This window comes from Penaeus vannamei, chromosome 25, assembly GCF_042767895.1.
Source record: "Penaeus vannamei isolate JL-2024 chromosome 25, ASM4276789v1, whole genome shotgun sequence".
Classification (NCBI taxonomy): Eukaryota; Metazoa; Arthropoda; class Malacostraca; order Decapoda; family Penaeidae; genus Penaeus; species Penaeus vannamei.
Window position 1 is genome coordinate 12,869,425 of NC_091573.1, and position 16,519 is coordinate 12,885,943.

The 16,519-nt window shown below is 36.4% G+C and overlaps 1 protein-coding gene across 4 annotated transcripts in view; it reads left to right on the top strand.

The window, feature by feature from the left end:
* Positions 1-298: 298 nt before the first annotated feature.
* The window catches only part of LOC113820337 (glutamate receptor ionotropic, delta-1-like), a 24,618-nt gene continuing 8,397 nt past the window's right edge, over positions 299-16,519 (top strand). For 2 of the 4 annotated variants that reach the window (XM_070139140.1, XM_070139141.1), the window contains exons 1-9: positions 299-321; positions 3,364-3,454; positions 5,075-5,219; positions 5,612-5,745; positions 6,359-6,534; positions 6,897-6,998; positions 12,284-12,360; positions 14,155-14,415; positions 16,267-16,391. In XM_070139140.1, the coding sequence (XP_069995241.1) occupies positions 3,406-3,454; positions 5,075-5,219; positions 5,612-5,745; positions 6,359-6,534; positions 6,897-6,998; positions 12,284-12,360; positions 14,155-14,415; positions 16,267-16,391 (1,069 nt within the window). In that variant the 5' untranslated portion in view covers positions 299-321; positions 3,364-3,405. Of the gene's footprint in view, positions 322-3,363; positions 3,455-5,030; positions 5,220-5,611; positions 5,746-6,358; positions 6,535-6,896; positions 6,999-12,283; positions 12,361-14,154; positions 14,416-16,266; positions 16,392-16,519 lie in introns of all 4 variants that reach the window. The other 2 variants (XM_070139143.1, XM_070139142.1) reach the window with 2 other exon arrangements.

A 16,519-nucleotide genomic window follows, 5' to 3' on the forward strand; every position in this document is an offset into this window, starting at 1 on the left:
TTATAATCATTATATTTGTATCACAATTAAGTAAAAAGAGATGAATACATGAATAAACAAATTAAAACAGTGATATGGGTATGGTAGAGACAATTACCTTCCTTCGTAAATCATTAAGCACCGACACTAGTCAAACGCGCTGGTGTCCTCGAAGCGCCTTACACACACGCACGCGCGCAATATGGGCAGAGAGGGGGGGGGGGGGAGTGCCAGGAGGAAAGGCCTCAGAAAAGGGGGATGGAGAGGGGGGGGGGGTCAGCAGCTCTGCTTGGGCGTCTGTTGATCGTGTCACTCTGCTGTCGACCGCGGCAAGACCCGAAGGTAATGGTGTGCGAAGGGTGTGTTTGTTTGTTTGTTTGATTGTGTGTGTGTGCTGGGTGTATGGTTGCTGTGCAGCTGCTTAATTTAGAAAATAAATTAGAGAGAAAGGTAAGGGAGCACAGCAAGAAAGACGGAGATTGGATAAGAGAGAGAGAGAGAGAGAGAGAGAGAGAGAGAGAGAGAGAGAGAGAGAGAGAGAGAGAGAGAGAGAGAGAGAGAGAGAGAGAGAGAGAGAGAGAGAGAGAGATGTGTGTGTGTGTGTGTGTGTGTGTGTTTATTAATTCATTCATTTATTCATTTATTCGTTTATTTAGAGACAGACATACAGACAGACAAACATAGTGTGTGTGTCTGTGTATGAGCAAGAGAGAGAGAGAGAGAGAGAGAGAGAGAGAGAGAGAGAGAGAGAGAGAGAGAGAGAGAGAGAGAGAGAGAGAGAGAGAGAGAGAGAGAGAGAGAGAGGGGAGGGAGGGAGGGAGGGAGGGAGGGAGGGAGGGAGGGAGGGAGGGAGGGAGGGAGGGAGGGAGAGAGAGAGAGAGAGAGAGAGAGAGAGAGAGAGAGAGAGAGAGAGAGAGAGAGAGAGAGAGAGAGAGAGAGAGAGAGAGAGAGAGAGAGAGAGAGAGGACAGACAGATACAGAGAGACAGTGAGAGACAGACATAGACGGATAGACAGACAGCAACAAGAACAGAGAGGGGACAGAACAAGAGAGAAACAGAGGAATAGAGAGAGAATGAGAGAGCGAGAAAAAGACAGAGAAGAAAGGGGCGAATATAGATAGAAACAGAGAAAGAGGGATATATATATATATATATATATATATATATATATATATATATATATATATACATCTAAATACACACACACACACACACACACAGTAGTGTATATGAAAAGACATTCATTTGGAGACAGAATTGCAATTGATGTCTACACCAAAAAATGACTATTTAACTAAAAACTCTCTCATTACCACAAATTGCACCATGAAAAGAATAAATTGCTTTTATGAAGCTGACAAACCTCATCTATAACAAGAATAATAAAAAAAAAACATTTATATTAATGATCGACATAAATAGACTTTTTTATACGGTCCCATTAATGCCTCTTTGATACAAGTGGACTGAACGGAAACATTTCCAATTAATCTTTATGATTACTCCAAAGATATTAGGGGGTTAGAGTGCAATACTATTCGTCCCGTAAAACTAAAATGATGAACTAATATGAGGTGTAATTATCCTTAGAGTGTATTTCTTTTACATGTTCGTTTTCTTTGTTTTCTTCTAACGTTGACAAAGGCAAAGAAAAATGTCTGTTTTGCCCGTGTGAAGTGATAATATGGTTGTGTTTGTATAATTTTCCATAGGCATATGTACATGAATAATTAATTGAGTATGAATACATATGTCCGTGTCCGTGTGTGTGTGTGTGTGTGTGTGTGTGTGTGTGTGTGTGTGTGTGTGTGTGTGTGTGTGTGTGTGTGTGTGTGTGTGTGTGTGTGTGTGTGTGTGTGTGTGTGTGTTTGTGTGTGTGTGTGTGTGTGTGTGTTTGCGTGTGTTTTTGCATGTATGAGTTTGGTACTTGTGTGTGTGTGCGTGATGTATATATTCTTCGGAACCAACAAAGATCTCTCTTCGAAAAAAAAAATGTAGAAAGGAAGTTTCCTGGAATTTAGGGAAAATAAGATTTCCCAATTCTTTATTGTCGTGCCGCGCGTGATCGCTTAAACCACTGCGAAAGAATGAAGTTAGAATCCATCATCGGTTTTGAGAAAAAAACACACACATGCACATTCCTTAAAAACATACAAATATATATAAAAATAAATGCAAACGCATATATCTATCTTGCAATGCATATGTGTCAATAACGGGCAATATCACGCACAAAGTGCCTGAAACCAAATTCTTTGTTGTAATAAGCAACTGTTTGTCCTCGTGAGAGTACTTAAGTTCAGTTAATATTGGATTCGTAACTACATAATCTTTAAAACGGAAATAAACACATCATATTTACGTGTAATAGAACATTTGGTGTATATAAACACATTTACGTAATTTAGTTTTGTTCAAACAGAATTCATGTTTGATGAACAGCTGTAATGGTATTAATTCCTCGCGCTTCCTCTCGAAATTTATAATGTTGATAAACTATTCGATCTCACATAACCTAAGTGTTTTCGCCTATAACATAGGACTGAATCATATTAAATCAGAAATAATCATAGTCAAACGATGTGTATGTATATTTTTATATAATATGGCTAAAAGCGGCATTGTCAAAGCTGAAGTATATATCAATTCAGTATTAGTATCAATATGGAAGTTTGTATTTCCAAGGTATTCATGGCATCCGTTGGTGTTTTGATTGAGAAGTGTGGGTAGTGAGAGAGAGAGTTCTTAATTCATTGTAACTTTTAAGCTGTTGATTTAAACACATGTCCACTGAAAGCAAGGGAGCAACTTATGCATACAGTTGGGTACATACATACGCACACATACATACATATACATACATGTGTGCATAAACATATGCATATATACACGTATATGTATATACATATATACATATAAGTGTAGGTGTGTATCTGTGTTTGGGTGGGTGGGTGGTTGTGTGGATGTATGTTTATAAGAGTATACAGTATATATGAATAGTATAGTTCATTATGACAAATGTAGGAAAATGTATGGAAGAGACTGAATAACTTCATAGAGTAAGATATAATTGACGAGTATTTCTGATGATGATTCAGTTGAATCGCGTCAAATTGTGTCTGAACTTTAGTAAAATAAATAAATAAAAAAAAATAAATAAATCTCTTCTTCACGAACCAACGACCTTATTGGATTCGAACAAGTGATTCATCCCTTCCCAGGCAAAGAATCTATACTAACAGAAAGATAAGTAAAATAATATACGAAACAGACGAATCATGAACCCAGAATCTATTCACGCCCATTAAACAAAGGAAATATACACCATCGGCCATTGGGTGTTGTATTTCCGAACATCAGCGCCTACATCGGTTTTATGACAGATTTAACCGTTTCGGAAGGAGAGTTCTGCACAGCGAGGGACGATGGCTGCTCCACTGATGAGTCGACTCCTCTGCCTTCTGTTGATATCTGGTAAATATGGCGTTAACGCTCCAGTGTCTAAGCGTTCTAAGGTAAGTAAAATGCAGCTTGTTTTAAAAGGTTAAAAATCATCAGGTAGAAATGTATTCGTTTTTTTCTCTTTAACTCTTCTTCTGTACACATAGACATACATAGACGCGCGCGCGCACACACATGCAAAACACACATGTATATGATTAGATAACAACTGAATATATATATATATATATATATACAAATATTTATCATCCATATATATCATATATATGTATGTATATATATATATATATATATATATATATATATATATATATATATATACATATATACATATAAATGTGTGAGCGTGTCTGTGTGTGTACATGTGTGTATGTATGTATGTATATATATATATATATATATATATATATATATATATATGTGTGTGTGTGTGTGTGTGTGTGTGTGTGTGTGTGTGTGTGTGTGTGTGTGTGTGTGTGTGTGTGTGTGTATGTATACGAGGTGTGTCAGAAGAGTTCCAGGACTGACGTCACAAACGAGTGTAATGCACTTTCTCATCCTTCTCTGCCACGCTTGCATGTACTCCTCGAAGGATTCTTCCGGGATCCTCCACAGTTCCGTCGTCACGGCCTTTTTGATGTCGTCCACGTCTTAAAAACGGGTCCCTTAGATGACCCCCACAGAGCCAGGTCGGGGGAGTAGGGAGGTTGCTCCAGCACGGCGATGCTCTTCTCGGCCTGGAACTGTCAGATGCTTAGGGTATTGTGAGCAGGCGCGTTGTCATGGTGAAGCAGCCACAAGTTGTCCTGCCACAACTCTCGCCTCTTCTCATGCACTGAACGAAGCAAACGCCGCCGTAGCTCTATGAAGACATGTTGGCTGATAGTCTAGCCAGGGGCAAGAACACCCAATGGACGATTACCCAGTGACATCAGTCCTGGAACTTTTCTGACACATCTCGTATATATATATATATGTACATATGTGTGTATATATATATATATGTACATATGTGTGTATATATATGCATATATATACATATATATATATATATATATGTACACACACATACACATTTATATATAGATACACACATACATGTCTGTATATATGTATATAAATATATATATATATACATATACAGACATGTATGTATATATGTATGTATATATATATATATATATATATATATATGGGTGTGTGTGTGTGTATGTGTGCGTGTGTGTGGGTGTGGGTGTGTTTGTGTGTGTATACAGCATATGTACATGCATACATATTTATCTATATCTATATCTATATTTCTATATCAATCAATCTATCTACATATATATGTGTGTGTGTGTGTAGGATATATATATACATATATATATATATATATATATATATATATATATATATATATATATTTAAATATACATATATATATATCTTTAAATATACATATACTTATATATTTGTGTATGTATATATGTATGTATACTGTGTATATATACATATACTGTATATACAGATATATATATAAATATATATACATAAATATACATATACACACACATACATACATATGTACAGTATATTATGTATGTAGGCACACTTAGGAAAGAAAGGCCCTCGCCTCCCAACCCCTCACAGCACTCGGACAGAGCCAGGACGCCGGCTCCGCTCCGACGCCAGACGGATCCCGACCCTTCTCCTGCCGCGGGAATCGAAGCCGTGGTTTGGCGGAAGTGCTGCTTCGGCGGATGGGATCTGATCCTTTTCCCAGAGAAGGAGGAAGGTATGGCATTCTACTTGGTCTTTTTTATCGTGTGTATGTTGGGAACGCTTTTGAGATGTGGATGTCGAGGTGTGCGTGTGGTATGTAGTGTATTATGTGTATTTGTTTGTGTTTGTGTGTGTGTGTGTGCGTGTCTGTGTTTGTGTGCATTTAAAAGACGTACAGATATCGATCACTTCCCTTGGGAATTACTAAACAGGAAAAAACAATGTGATTTCCTGTAAACAAACCCTAAAAAATATAGCAGTACATACTCAGCAAAAACCAGTATCGAAGAAATAAGGGGCATAAGAATGACCAATGATGACATGAAGAACAGCAATATTACTGACAATATTTTCTGCTAAAGCTTTGGAACAAAACACACCCCAAGAAGCGAATATTCCTTATAGGTCTAGCGAGATGGAGAGGCCCAGCGCGAAGTGGTCAGGACAGGAACCTCGAATTCTGGCTGACCTCCTCCCCTTCTTGGTGACCTCGACAACCGCCCGCCAGATTCTCCTTATCCATGACCTCTCTGCGCCTAGTGAGTTATTCTTTGCATACGTATATTGTTACACATGTACAATCAATAGATTATTGAACATTATGTGTTTCATGAATAATGGTAATGCAGATACATAAGCACGTATATTCTTACACACGTTTAATTATTAAATGGTACACAGCTGCGCAAACACACAGGAATGTTATGAAAAAATATGCAAATGAAAAAAACAGTTTGGGCTTCTGAAGGAACGCTATAGTGCCATACTATCAGCGAATTTTTAGATACAGGGGTCTTCGACTTACGACGGATATCCGCTCCTACGATGGCGTCGTAACCTGAATAATGGCGTAAGTCGGAACACACCTAAATACAGTACATGTACGTTTGTACATAAGCACCGGTCACTCACAAGTGCTAATGTAGTATCTATACATGTATTTGTCATAAACATAAGACACTTCTATGACGCACGTGAAAACATTAATAGGTCTAAAGAAACATATGAAAGACAAACTGTAGATACTGTACATGATTTCTAGCGTCGTATCCACGAAACATCGTAAGTCGAGACCGTCGTAAACCGAGGACCACCTGTAAATGGATGAATACCATTATTTTTGTCTAATTATTCCCTTCCCGCCATTTAAAGATATTTCTCCCGCCATTCGAGCCGTCTACGAGCAATGGTATGGTGTCACAACCATCAGCTTCAAAAGCGCTGCGGATTTTTTAGACTTCATAGTGAAGGCGCTTATGAACGTGTCGGAGAAGCGCATCGCGATCGTCATATGTTCTGGCGGGAACACGGTCGCCATCTTCGAAGCTGTGAGTGCACCTATGACGTCATGTGTTGATGTGATATTGAATCCATAGTTTATCGGCTGATCTATGTTGTGTCGTGTCTCATGCATAAATAGATTGGTAGGTAGGTATGTAGACAGATAGACAGGTAGATACATATATACACACGCATACATACATAAATAGATGGACAGACAGATAGATAAGCAGATAAATAGATAGACAGACAGATACAGTAGATAGAAAAAACAAAACATTTAGTATATAGTATACACATATAAAGGTACATTAAATAGAAGTATAAACCATTTAATAAAATGAAATGCCTTCGCGAAAATTATCATAACTAAATAATGATTATGATAGTCCTTTGTTTACGATTTTAGATAAGAGAGAAGGACCTGGAATCGCCCAAGATCCAGTGGTTCGTGGTTATGCGAGAGAATTTAACCTTTGACCTGACCGCTGCTTTGAGAGAGGGTACACAGGTAAACTAACACCAAATTTACGTTTTCTTTAGCACCTTCGAATTTTAGGGAAGTATAGGTATCTGGTGAGGTTCTAGTAGTTATTGTTGTTGTTATTCTTTGTAAGACTAATGGGAAAAAAGGGGTGTGAGAAGAAAGCTTTGGAGGGAAATTGATAATGTGTATGTGTGTGAAAGAGAGAGGGAGAGAGAGAGAGAGAGAGAGAGAGAGAGAGAGAGAGAGAGAGAGAGAGAGAGAGAGAGAGAGAGAGAGAGAGAGAGAGAGAGAGAGAGAGAGACAGAGACAGACAGACAGACAGAGATAGACAGAGAGACTTTTTTGAGGGACACGTTTATTGAGACAAAAGAGAAATTACATTTCAAAGGGTAGATAACATAGGTTATCCTCACCCTTATCTTAACAAGTTCCTGTGTGGGCTCACAATTCATATACAAAAGTTGGGTGTAATATTTAAAAATAAATATAATACTTAGACTATAAAAATACAAAAAATCAGACTCAATGGTTTACATATCGGTAAGGTGATATAACACTCCCACCCCCATCCAGATAAGTCTCCTCCTGGTCTTACATAATCATATACAGCGTACATAAAATATATGCGCGCAGTATATAATTATAATCCCGGAGAAGAGATGAATCAGTTATTGAGTGGAATGTTTGTGTTTCAAGAGAATGATGACTAGAAGAGATGAATCAGTTATTGAGTGGAATGTTTGTGTTTCAAGAGAATGATGACTAGAAGAGAGGAATCAGTTGTTCAGTGGAATGTTTGTGTTTCAAGAGAATGATGACTAGAAGAGAGGAATCAGTTGTTCAGTGGAATGTTTGTGTTTCAAGAGAATGATGACTAGAAGAGATGAATCAGTTGTTCAGTGGAATGTTTGTGTTTCAAGAGAATGATGATTAGAAGAGATGAATCAGTTGTTCAGTGGAATGTTTGTGTTTCAAGAGAATGATGACTAGAAGAGAGGAATCAGTTGTTCAGTGGAATGTTTGTGTTTCAAGAGAATGATGACTAGAAGAGAGGAATCAGTTGTTCAGTGGAATGTTTGTGTTTCAAGAGAATGATGACTAGAAGAGAGGAACCAGTTGTTCAGTGGAATGTTTATTTCAAGAGAATGATGACTAGAAGAGATGAATCAGTTGTTCAGTGGAATGTTTGTGTTTCAAGAGAATGATGACTAGAAGAGAGGAATCAGTTGTTCAGTGGAATGTTTGTGTTTCAAGAGAATGATGACTAGAAGAGATGAATCAGTTGTTCAGTGGAATGTTTGTGTTTCAAGAGAATGATGACTAGAAGAGAGGAATCAGTTGTTCAGTGGAATGTTTGTGTTTCAAGAGAATGATGACTAGAAGAGAGGAATCAGTTGTTCAGTGGAATGTTTATTTCAAGAGAATGATGACTAGAAGAGATGAATCAGTTGTTCAGTGGAATGTTTGTGTTTCAAGAGAATGATGACTAGAAGAGAGGAATCAGTTGTTCAGTCGAATGTTTGTGGAGATGAATCAGTTATTGAGTGGAATGTTTGTGTTTCAAGAGAATGATGACTAGAAGAGATGAATCAGTTGTTCAGTGGAATGTTTGTGTTTCAAGAGAATGATGACTAGAAGAGATGAATCAGTTGTTCAGTGGAATGTTTGTGTTTCAAGAGAATGATGACTAGAAGAGATGAATCAGTTGTTCAGTGGAATGTTTGTGTTTCAAGAGAATGATGACTAGAAGAGATGAATCAGTTGTTCAGTGGAATGTTTGTGTTTCAAGAGAATGATGACTAGAAGAGAGGAATCAGTTGTTCAGTGGAATGTTTGTGTTTCAAGAGAATGATGACTAGAAGAGATGAATCAGTTGTTCAGTGGAATGTTTGTGTTTCAAGAGAATGATGACTAGAAGAGAGGAATCAGTTGTTCAGTCGAATGTTTGTGTTTCAAGAGAATGATGACTAGAAGAGATGAATCAGTTATTGAGTGGAATGTTTGTGTTTCAAGAGAATGATGACTAGAAGAGAGGAATCAGTTGTTCAGTGGAATGTTTGTGTTTCAAGAGAATGATGACTAGAAGAGATGAATCAGTTGTTCAGTGGAATGTTTGTGTTTCAAGAGAATGATGACTAGAAGAGATGAATCAGTTGTTCAGTCGAATGTTTGTGTTTCAAGAGAATGATGACTAGAAGAGATGAATCAGTTGTTCAGTGGAATGTTTATTTCAAGAGAATGATGACTAGAAGAGATGAATCAGTTGTTCAGTGGAATGTTTATTTCAAGAGAATGATGACTAGAAGAGATGAATCAGTTGTTCAGTGGAATGTTTGTGTTTCAAGAGAATGATGACTAGAAGAGATGAATCAGTTGTTCAGTGGAATGTTTATTTCAAGAGAATGATGACTAGAAGAGATGAATCAGTTGTTCAGTGGAATGTTTGTGTTTCAAGAGAATGATGACTAGAAGAGATGAATCAGTTGTTCAGTGGAATGTTTGTGTTTCAAGAGAATGATGACTAGAAGAGAGGAATCAGTTGTTCAGTGGAATGTTTGTGTTTCAAGAGAATGATGACTAGCAGAGAGGAATCAGTTGTTCAGTGGAATGTTTGTGTTTCAAGAGAATGATGACTAGAAGAGAGGAATCAGTTGTTCAGTGGAATGTTTGTGTTTCAAGAGAATGATGACTAGAAGAGAGGAATCAGTTGTTCAGTGGAATGTTTGTGTTTCAAGAGAATGATGACTAGAAGAGAGGAATCAGTTGTTCAGTGGAATGTTTGTGTTTCAAGAGAATGATGACTAGAAGAGATGAATCAGTTGTTCAGTGGAATGTTTATTTCAAGAGAATGATGACTAGAAGAGAGGAATCAGTTGTTCAGTGGAATGTTTGTGTTTCAAGAGAATGATGACTAGAAGAGAGGAATCAGTTGTTCAGTGGAATGTTTGTGTTTCAAGAGAATGATGACTAGAAGAGAGGAATCAGTTGTTCAGTGGAATGTTTATTTCAAGAGAATGATGACTAGAAGAGATGAATCAGTTGTTCAGTGGAATGTTTGTGTTTCAAGAGAATGATGACTAGAAGAGAGGAATCAGTTGTTCAGTGGAATGTTTGTGTTTCAAGAGAATGATGACTAGAAGAGATGAATCAGTTGTTCAGTGGAATGTTTATTTCAAGAGAATGATGCCTAGAAGAGATGAATCAGTTGTTCAGTGGAATGTTTGTGTTTCAAGAGAATGATGACTAGAAGAGAGGAATCAGTTGTTCAGTGGAATGTTTATTTCAAGAGAATGATGACTAGAAGAGAGGAATCAGTTATTGAGTGGAATGTTTGTGTTTCAAGAGAATGATGACTAGAAGAGAGGAATCAGTTGTTCAGTGGAATGTTTGTGTTTCAAGAGAATGATGACTAGAAGAGAGGAATCAGTTGTTCAGTGGAATGTTTGTGTTTCAAGAGAATGATGACTAGAAGAGATGAATCAGTTGTTCAGTGGAATGTTTATTTCAAGAGAATGATGACTAGAAGAGATGAATCAGTTGTTCAGTGGAATGTTTGTGTTTCAAGAGAATGATGACTAGAAGAGAGGAATCAGTTGTTCAGTGGAATGTTTGTGTTTCAAGAGAGTGATGACTAGAAGAGAGGAATCAGTTGTTCAGTGGAATGTTTGTGTTTCAAGAGAATGATGACTAGAAGAGAGGAATCAGTTGTTCAGTGGAATGTTTGTGTTTCAAGAGAATGATGACTAGAAGAGATGAATCAGTTGTTCAGTGGAATGTTTATTTCAAGAGAATGATGACTAGAAGAGATGAATCAGTTGTTCAGTGGAATGTTTATTTCAAGAGAATGATGACTAGAAGAGATGAATCAGTTGTTCAGTGGAATGTTTATTTCAAGATAATGATGACTAACATACGCCAGTCATCAACAGCAAAGTAGGATACATTATAGTCTCAGCAGGAGTAACAGCCTACATACCTATGCATATTTGCCAGGTATGTTTATGATATTGGTGCAAATTGCCTGTACCTCTTCAAAATCTCGAATACCTGACCATTCCTAATCAACCACACAGCCTGTTCAGATAACATATCTATGTGTCTGAAACATAGGACACTGTGATACAGGAGTCGGTAACCTTTTGAGCATAATGTGTCAGTTTATGATTAAGGCCTTATCAATAACCTTGCGTGCCATTTTTTTTACCACTGTATACCCAAATGTATTTTTCTGCACATGTATAACAAATATAATATTTCTGTAGCTTTTAGTATTCTTTGTAACAAAAAATACATATGCTTTATAATTTTAGATTTATACTCACTATATCAATATTTGGACACATTGAGCTTCAAAGAACCCTCATAGTGGTCCGTTGTGAACCTGCTGCGATGGGGGCTGAGCGCATGCTGCATGTATGAAAACATCTGGATCTCTCTCTCTCTCTCTCTCTATCTATCTATCTATCTCCCCCCCCCTCTCTCTCTTACTCTCTTATATTATTTTGCTGGTGTTTAACTTTTTTTTATTCACATGGCATCCCATAGACAAGCACTCTGCGTGCCAAGACTGGCACTCGTGCCAGAGGTTGCCGACCTCTGCTGTAATAAATAGTGTATCAATATATGTGATCTAGGTAAACTACACACCCTGCATTCTTTTCTGGCTAGCTTGTAGGAACGAGAGAGAGAAAGAATGAGGGAGGGTAGACAGAAACGAGTGGAGTAGAGAGTGTGTGTGTCAAAGGAGGTAAGAGAATTAAAAAACAGGAAATAATGAAAAGGCGGAAATAACAAGTATTTCTTTTAATTTCTAACTGAAAATAACTCTATTGTCCTCGTGTTTTTCCCACAACCGTTTTTTTTAACTTGTCGGATGTTTTGCTTCTGACAGAAAGAAACAAATGTCATTCGATGCCAAATAACCATGACAGTTATAGTTATTAACTGAAATTGAAATTAACTGTCAATCATCATCATCAGTAAGGCACTCGCATGCAGTTTCTGTGTGCGTTTAGTCAGCTAATAGATTAATGAAATACGTTATTAAATCTGTATTTCCAATAATAGCTAATGATTGTGAACTTATGGCCTGTGCCACCGGCTTAAAGTTTAGGTGAAATGAATAATGAAAATCAATGATGAATCAGTGTTTACAAAAATGGAAAACCTTAATGTGTAAACTTCTGTGTAAATTCTAAACACTGTATGCTAGGGCGTATATGTTTTATTTGTTTTTGGTTTTGATTGTTTAACCATGTCATGAAATATACATAACGCAAAGGTATACCATAGTACAACCGTCTTTGCAGATAACATTAGCTGCTCAGACTTCTTCGAACTCATACCGTCTATCAACCTCCTACGTCGATGTGAAAAACAAAATAGGGTAAGTAAGATATCCCACTTAAAAAAGAAGAAGAAAAAACTGAAATAAACACAGCCATAGTCTAATAATCATCAAATCTATACAAGGGAAACCTAACTAAGGATTTAATAGGCCGTTATTACTCATGTCTTGCATTCAAAACGAAAGAGACCAAACGAAACGAGGTTAAATACCAGGGGTTAGATTCTCAAACGCTGTGTCTCCTTAAGCCGCCTTTAACTAACGGCCGAGCGATCTTACATCCACATACACAGAGCAAGGGACTCGCTATATTGATACGAGTTAAGGCGCCTTAGGTTAAGTCAGGGGGAGAGCCGCCTTTAGCGCTCTACGGAGGGCGGGAAATCAACACAAGGGAAATACAGCAGGACGGTTAAGGCCTCCAGCGCGCCATAACTTAAAGCTCTTTTGAGAATCCGACCCCAGAGCTCCATCATGGGTACACTGAACTACACCTTAAAGCAGACACACGAGATTCTCACACGTTTGAGTGTCTTAACTATATGTTGTATTTTAACTCTACGTGTTGTGCTGATATTCATTATGTGTTATGTGTGGAGTGCAAGTACACCATACTTAGGTTTCTATTACCTCGGTGATGTTATGGTGATGATAGTTCATGGTAGTAAACAATGGAATTAGTATTAAGAATAAGTATCAACTATACTAATGTGATGATAATTATGATTATCATCATCATCGTCGACATAATGATGATGATGACGATGATGATAATAATGATAACGATACTACTAATGATACAGATAATGATAATATCAATAATAATAACAATAATAATAATGATGATAAAAATAATCGTAATAATGATAGTGATAATGATAATGACAATAATAATTATTATTTACCAATGATAATAATGATGATCATAATGATGATAATAACAGTAATAATAATGATAATACTAATAGTAATGATAATAATAACATTAATAATGATAATAGTAATGATAATACTGATAATAGCAATAATAATGGCAATGATTATGCTAATAAAGATAATAATCATGATAATAGTAATAATGATAATGATCCAGATGATTATAATAATAATAATGATAATAATCCAGATGATTATAATAATAATAATGACAATGGTAATGATAATGTTAGTAAAAATGACAAATGATGATAGTTGAAATAATATTAATGATAATAATAATGATGATAAAGATAATATTAATAATGATAATAATGTAATTGAAATAATAATATTAATAATAATAATGATAATAATAATAACAATAATGGAATAATAGTAATGATAATGATGATAATAATAAAATATGATAACAACAACAACATTATTATAACAATAATGATAACGATAACGACGATAATGCTAACAGTAAGAATAATGATAATAGTAATAATGTTAATAATATCAATACTACTACTACTACTAATGATGATGGTGATGGGGATAACAATTGATGATGATGATAATGATGATAGTAGTAACAGTAGAGGTGGTTGTAGTAGTAATGATACTACTATTACTACTGATAATAATATTAATAATAGTAATGATAATAGCAATGATAATGATAATAATAATGATAATAACAATAATAATAATAACAATACTAATGATAACAATATGATGATAACAATAATATACTACTACTAATGACCAATCACCTAATATAGAATAACAATATGAAGATAATAAACGAAATGCCAATAACAACAATAACGATACATACTATTGCCACGATTAACAACGATAATAATGATAACACTCAAAATAGAACCATTCACACGACCTTCTTAATAGCCTCGCGTACGCCGGCCACGTGACCTGGAACGACGAGACTGGCAAGATGACCTCTTTTCTCGCCTCCCCCTTGACCCCTGACCTCGAACGGGTCTACGCTGACTTCGGAGGGCGGCAGCTGAAGGGCGCCGTCGTCCCCAACTGGCCCTTCTTCCAAGTCACGCCCCTGGATGCCTACGACGGCCCTTATCAAGAGGCTGGCCCGGTCTCTGGCATTGACTTCTTGGTTATCGATGCCATAGCGACGGAGCTGAATTTCACGTGAGAGTGTCATGCTGTAACTGTTGTTGTTTTTGTCGTTCGTTTTATTATTGCTGTTGTTGTTATTATTATAATCATATTCATGATCATCACTATCATTATTCTTATCATTATTCTTATCATAATCATTATTATCATATCATTAATAACAATAGTAATAAATTATATCATTGTAATTATTACCATTGTTACCATAATCATTATCATTATTATCGTTATCATTATTGCCATCATTATCATTACTATTATCATTTTTTTGCTATTTTATTATATATTATTACAATTGTTACTGTAATCTCCATTATTATCTCTATTTTATCCTTATCATTATCAGTTAAATTATTTTCAATATTATTACTATGTTATCATCATTAGTTTTATGTATCATCATTGACATTATTATCATCATTACTGTTATTATTATTATGATCATTATTACAATCATTATCATTATCACATTCCTATTATTGTTATCATTATCATAATTACTAATACTATTGCCATTATCATTATTTTCTCATTATTATGATCGATACTCTCATCATTATCATAACCATAATTATGATCATCACAATCACCTCATCATCACCTTCATCCTTATCATAAGCATCACCATCATCATCATCATCATCACTATTATCGACATCACCATCATCATCACTAACATCATCATTAGCATCAGTATGATTCTATTCTCTGTTGCATTTTCTTGTATATAGTTCTTCTTGCAATTTCTTTTTATTTTTTTCCTTAGTGTAGCTTCGTCCAATATCACGGATGCATTTGAAAACCGTGCATCATTTAGTATTTCATGATTATCAAAATGAATATGAAGTCCAAAGTTTTTTCCCATTATCAGTTAACATACCACAGATCTTTCGAATGGTAAGAAATATGAAATATCTGGTATGATGAATTCAAAACATCAACTGCCGATAGATTAATGTAATTTAACCAGCATCACGGATATTTTTTTCTCTTTATCATACACGATCCTGATGAATAAAAGCAAACACACACGCACACGTACAAATGAACACACAAACACATACACATACAGTACATATAATGCACACACACACACATACATACGGTATATATAATGTACACACACAAACACACACACATACACGTGCAGTATAACACACACACACACACACACACACACACACACACACACACACACACACACACACACACACACACACACACACATACACACACACACACACACACACACACACACACACACATACACACACACACACACACACACACACACACACACACACATACATACTTTATATATAATGTACACACACAAACACACGCACATACACGTAGAGTATAACACACACACACACACACATACATACGGTATATATAATGTACACACACAAATACACGCACATACACGTAGAGTATATCACACACACACACACACACACACATACGGTATATATAATGTACACACACAAACACACACACATACACATAGAGTGTAACACACACACACACACACACACACACACACACACACACACACACACACACACACACACACACACACACACACACACACACACACAAACACACACACACACACACACACACAAACACACACACACACACACACACACACACACATACATAGGGTATATATAATGTACACACACAAACACACGCACATACACGTAGAGTATATTACACACACACACACACATACATACGGTATATATAATGTACACACACAAACACACGCACATACACGTAGAGTATAACACACACACACACACACAAACACACACACACACACACAAACACACACACCTTAAAAACACCGAATTTCAGATACAAGCTCCTCGTGGCCGACAGCTGGGGTGGACCGCAACCTGATGGCAGATCGATCACAGGAATGATTGGCATGGTGGCTCGCAGGGAAGTGGAGTTTGCCGTCGACGAAATAACCATCACAGGTAGGACGAGTTCATTGCAGCCTCGTCCTACTGCCGGCTTATTAAAATTGTGCGAAGCCTGACCCAATGTACATTTCATTATACAAACATACATATACGCAGAATTAAATGCATGTCTATCAGTCTCG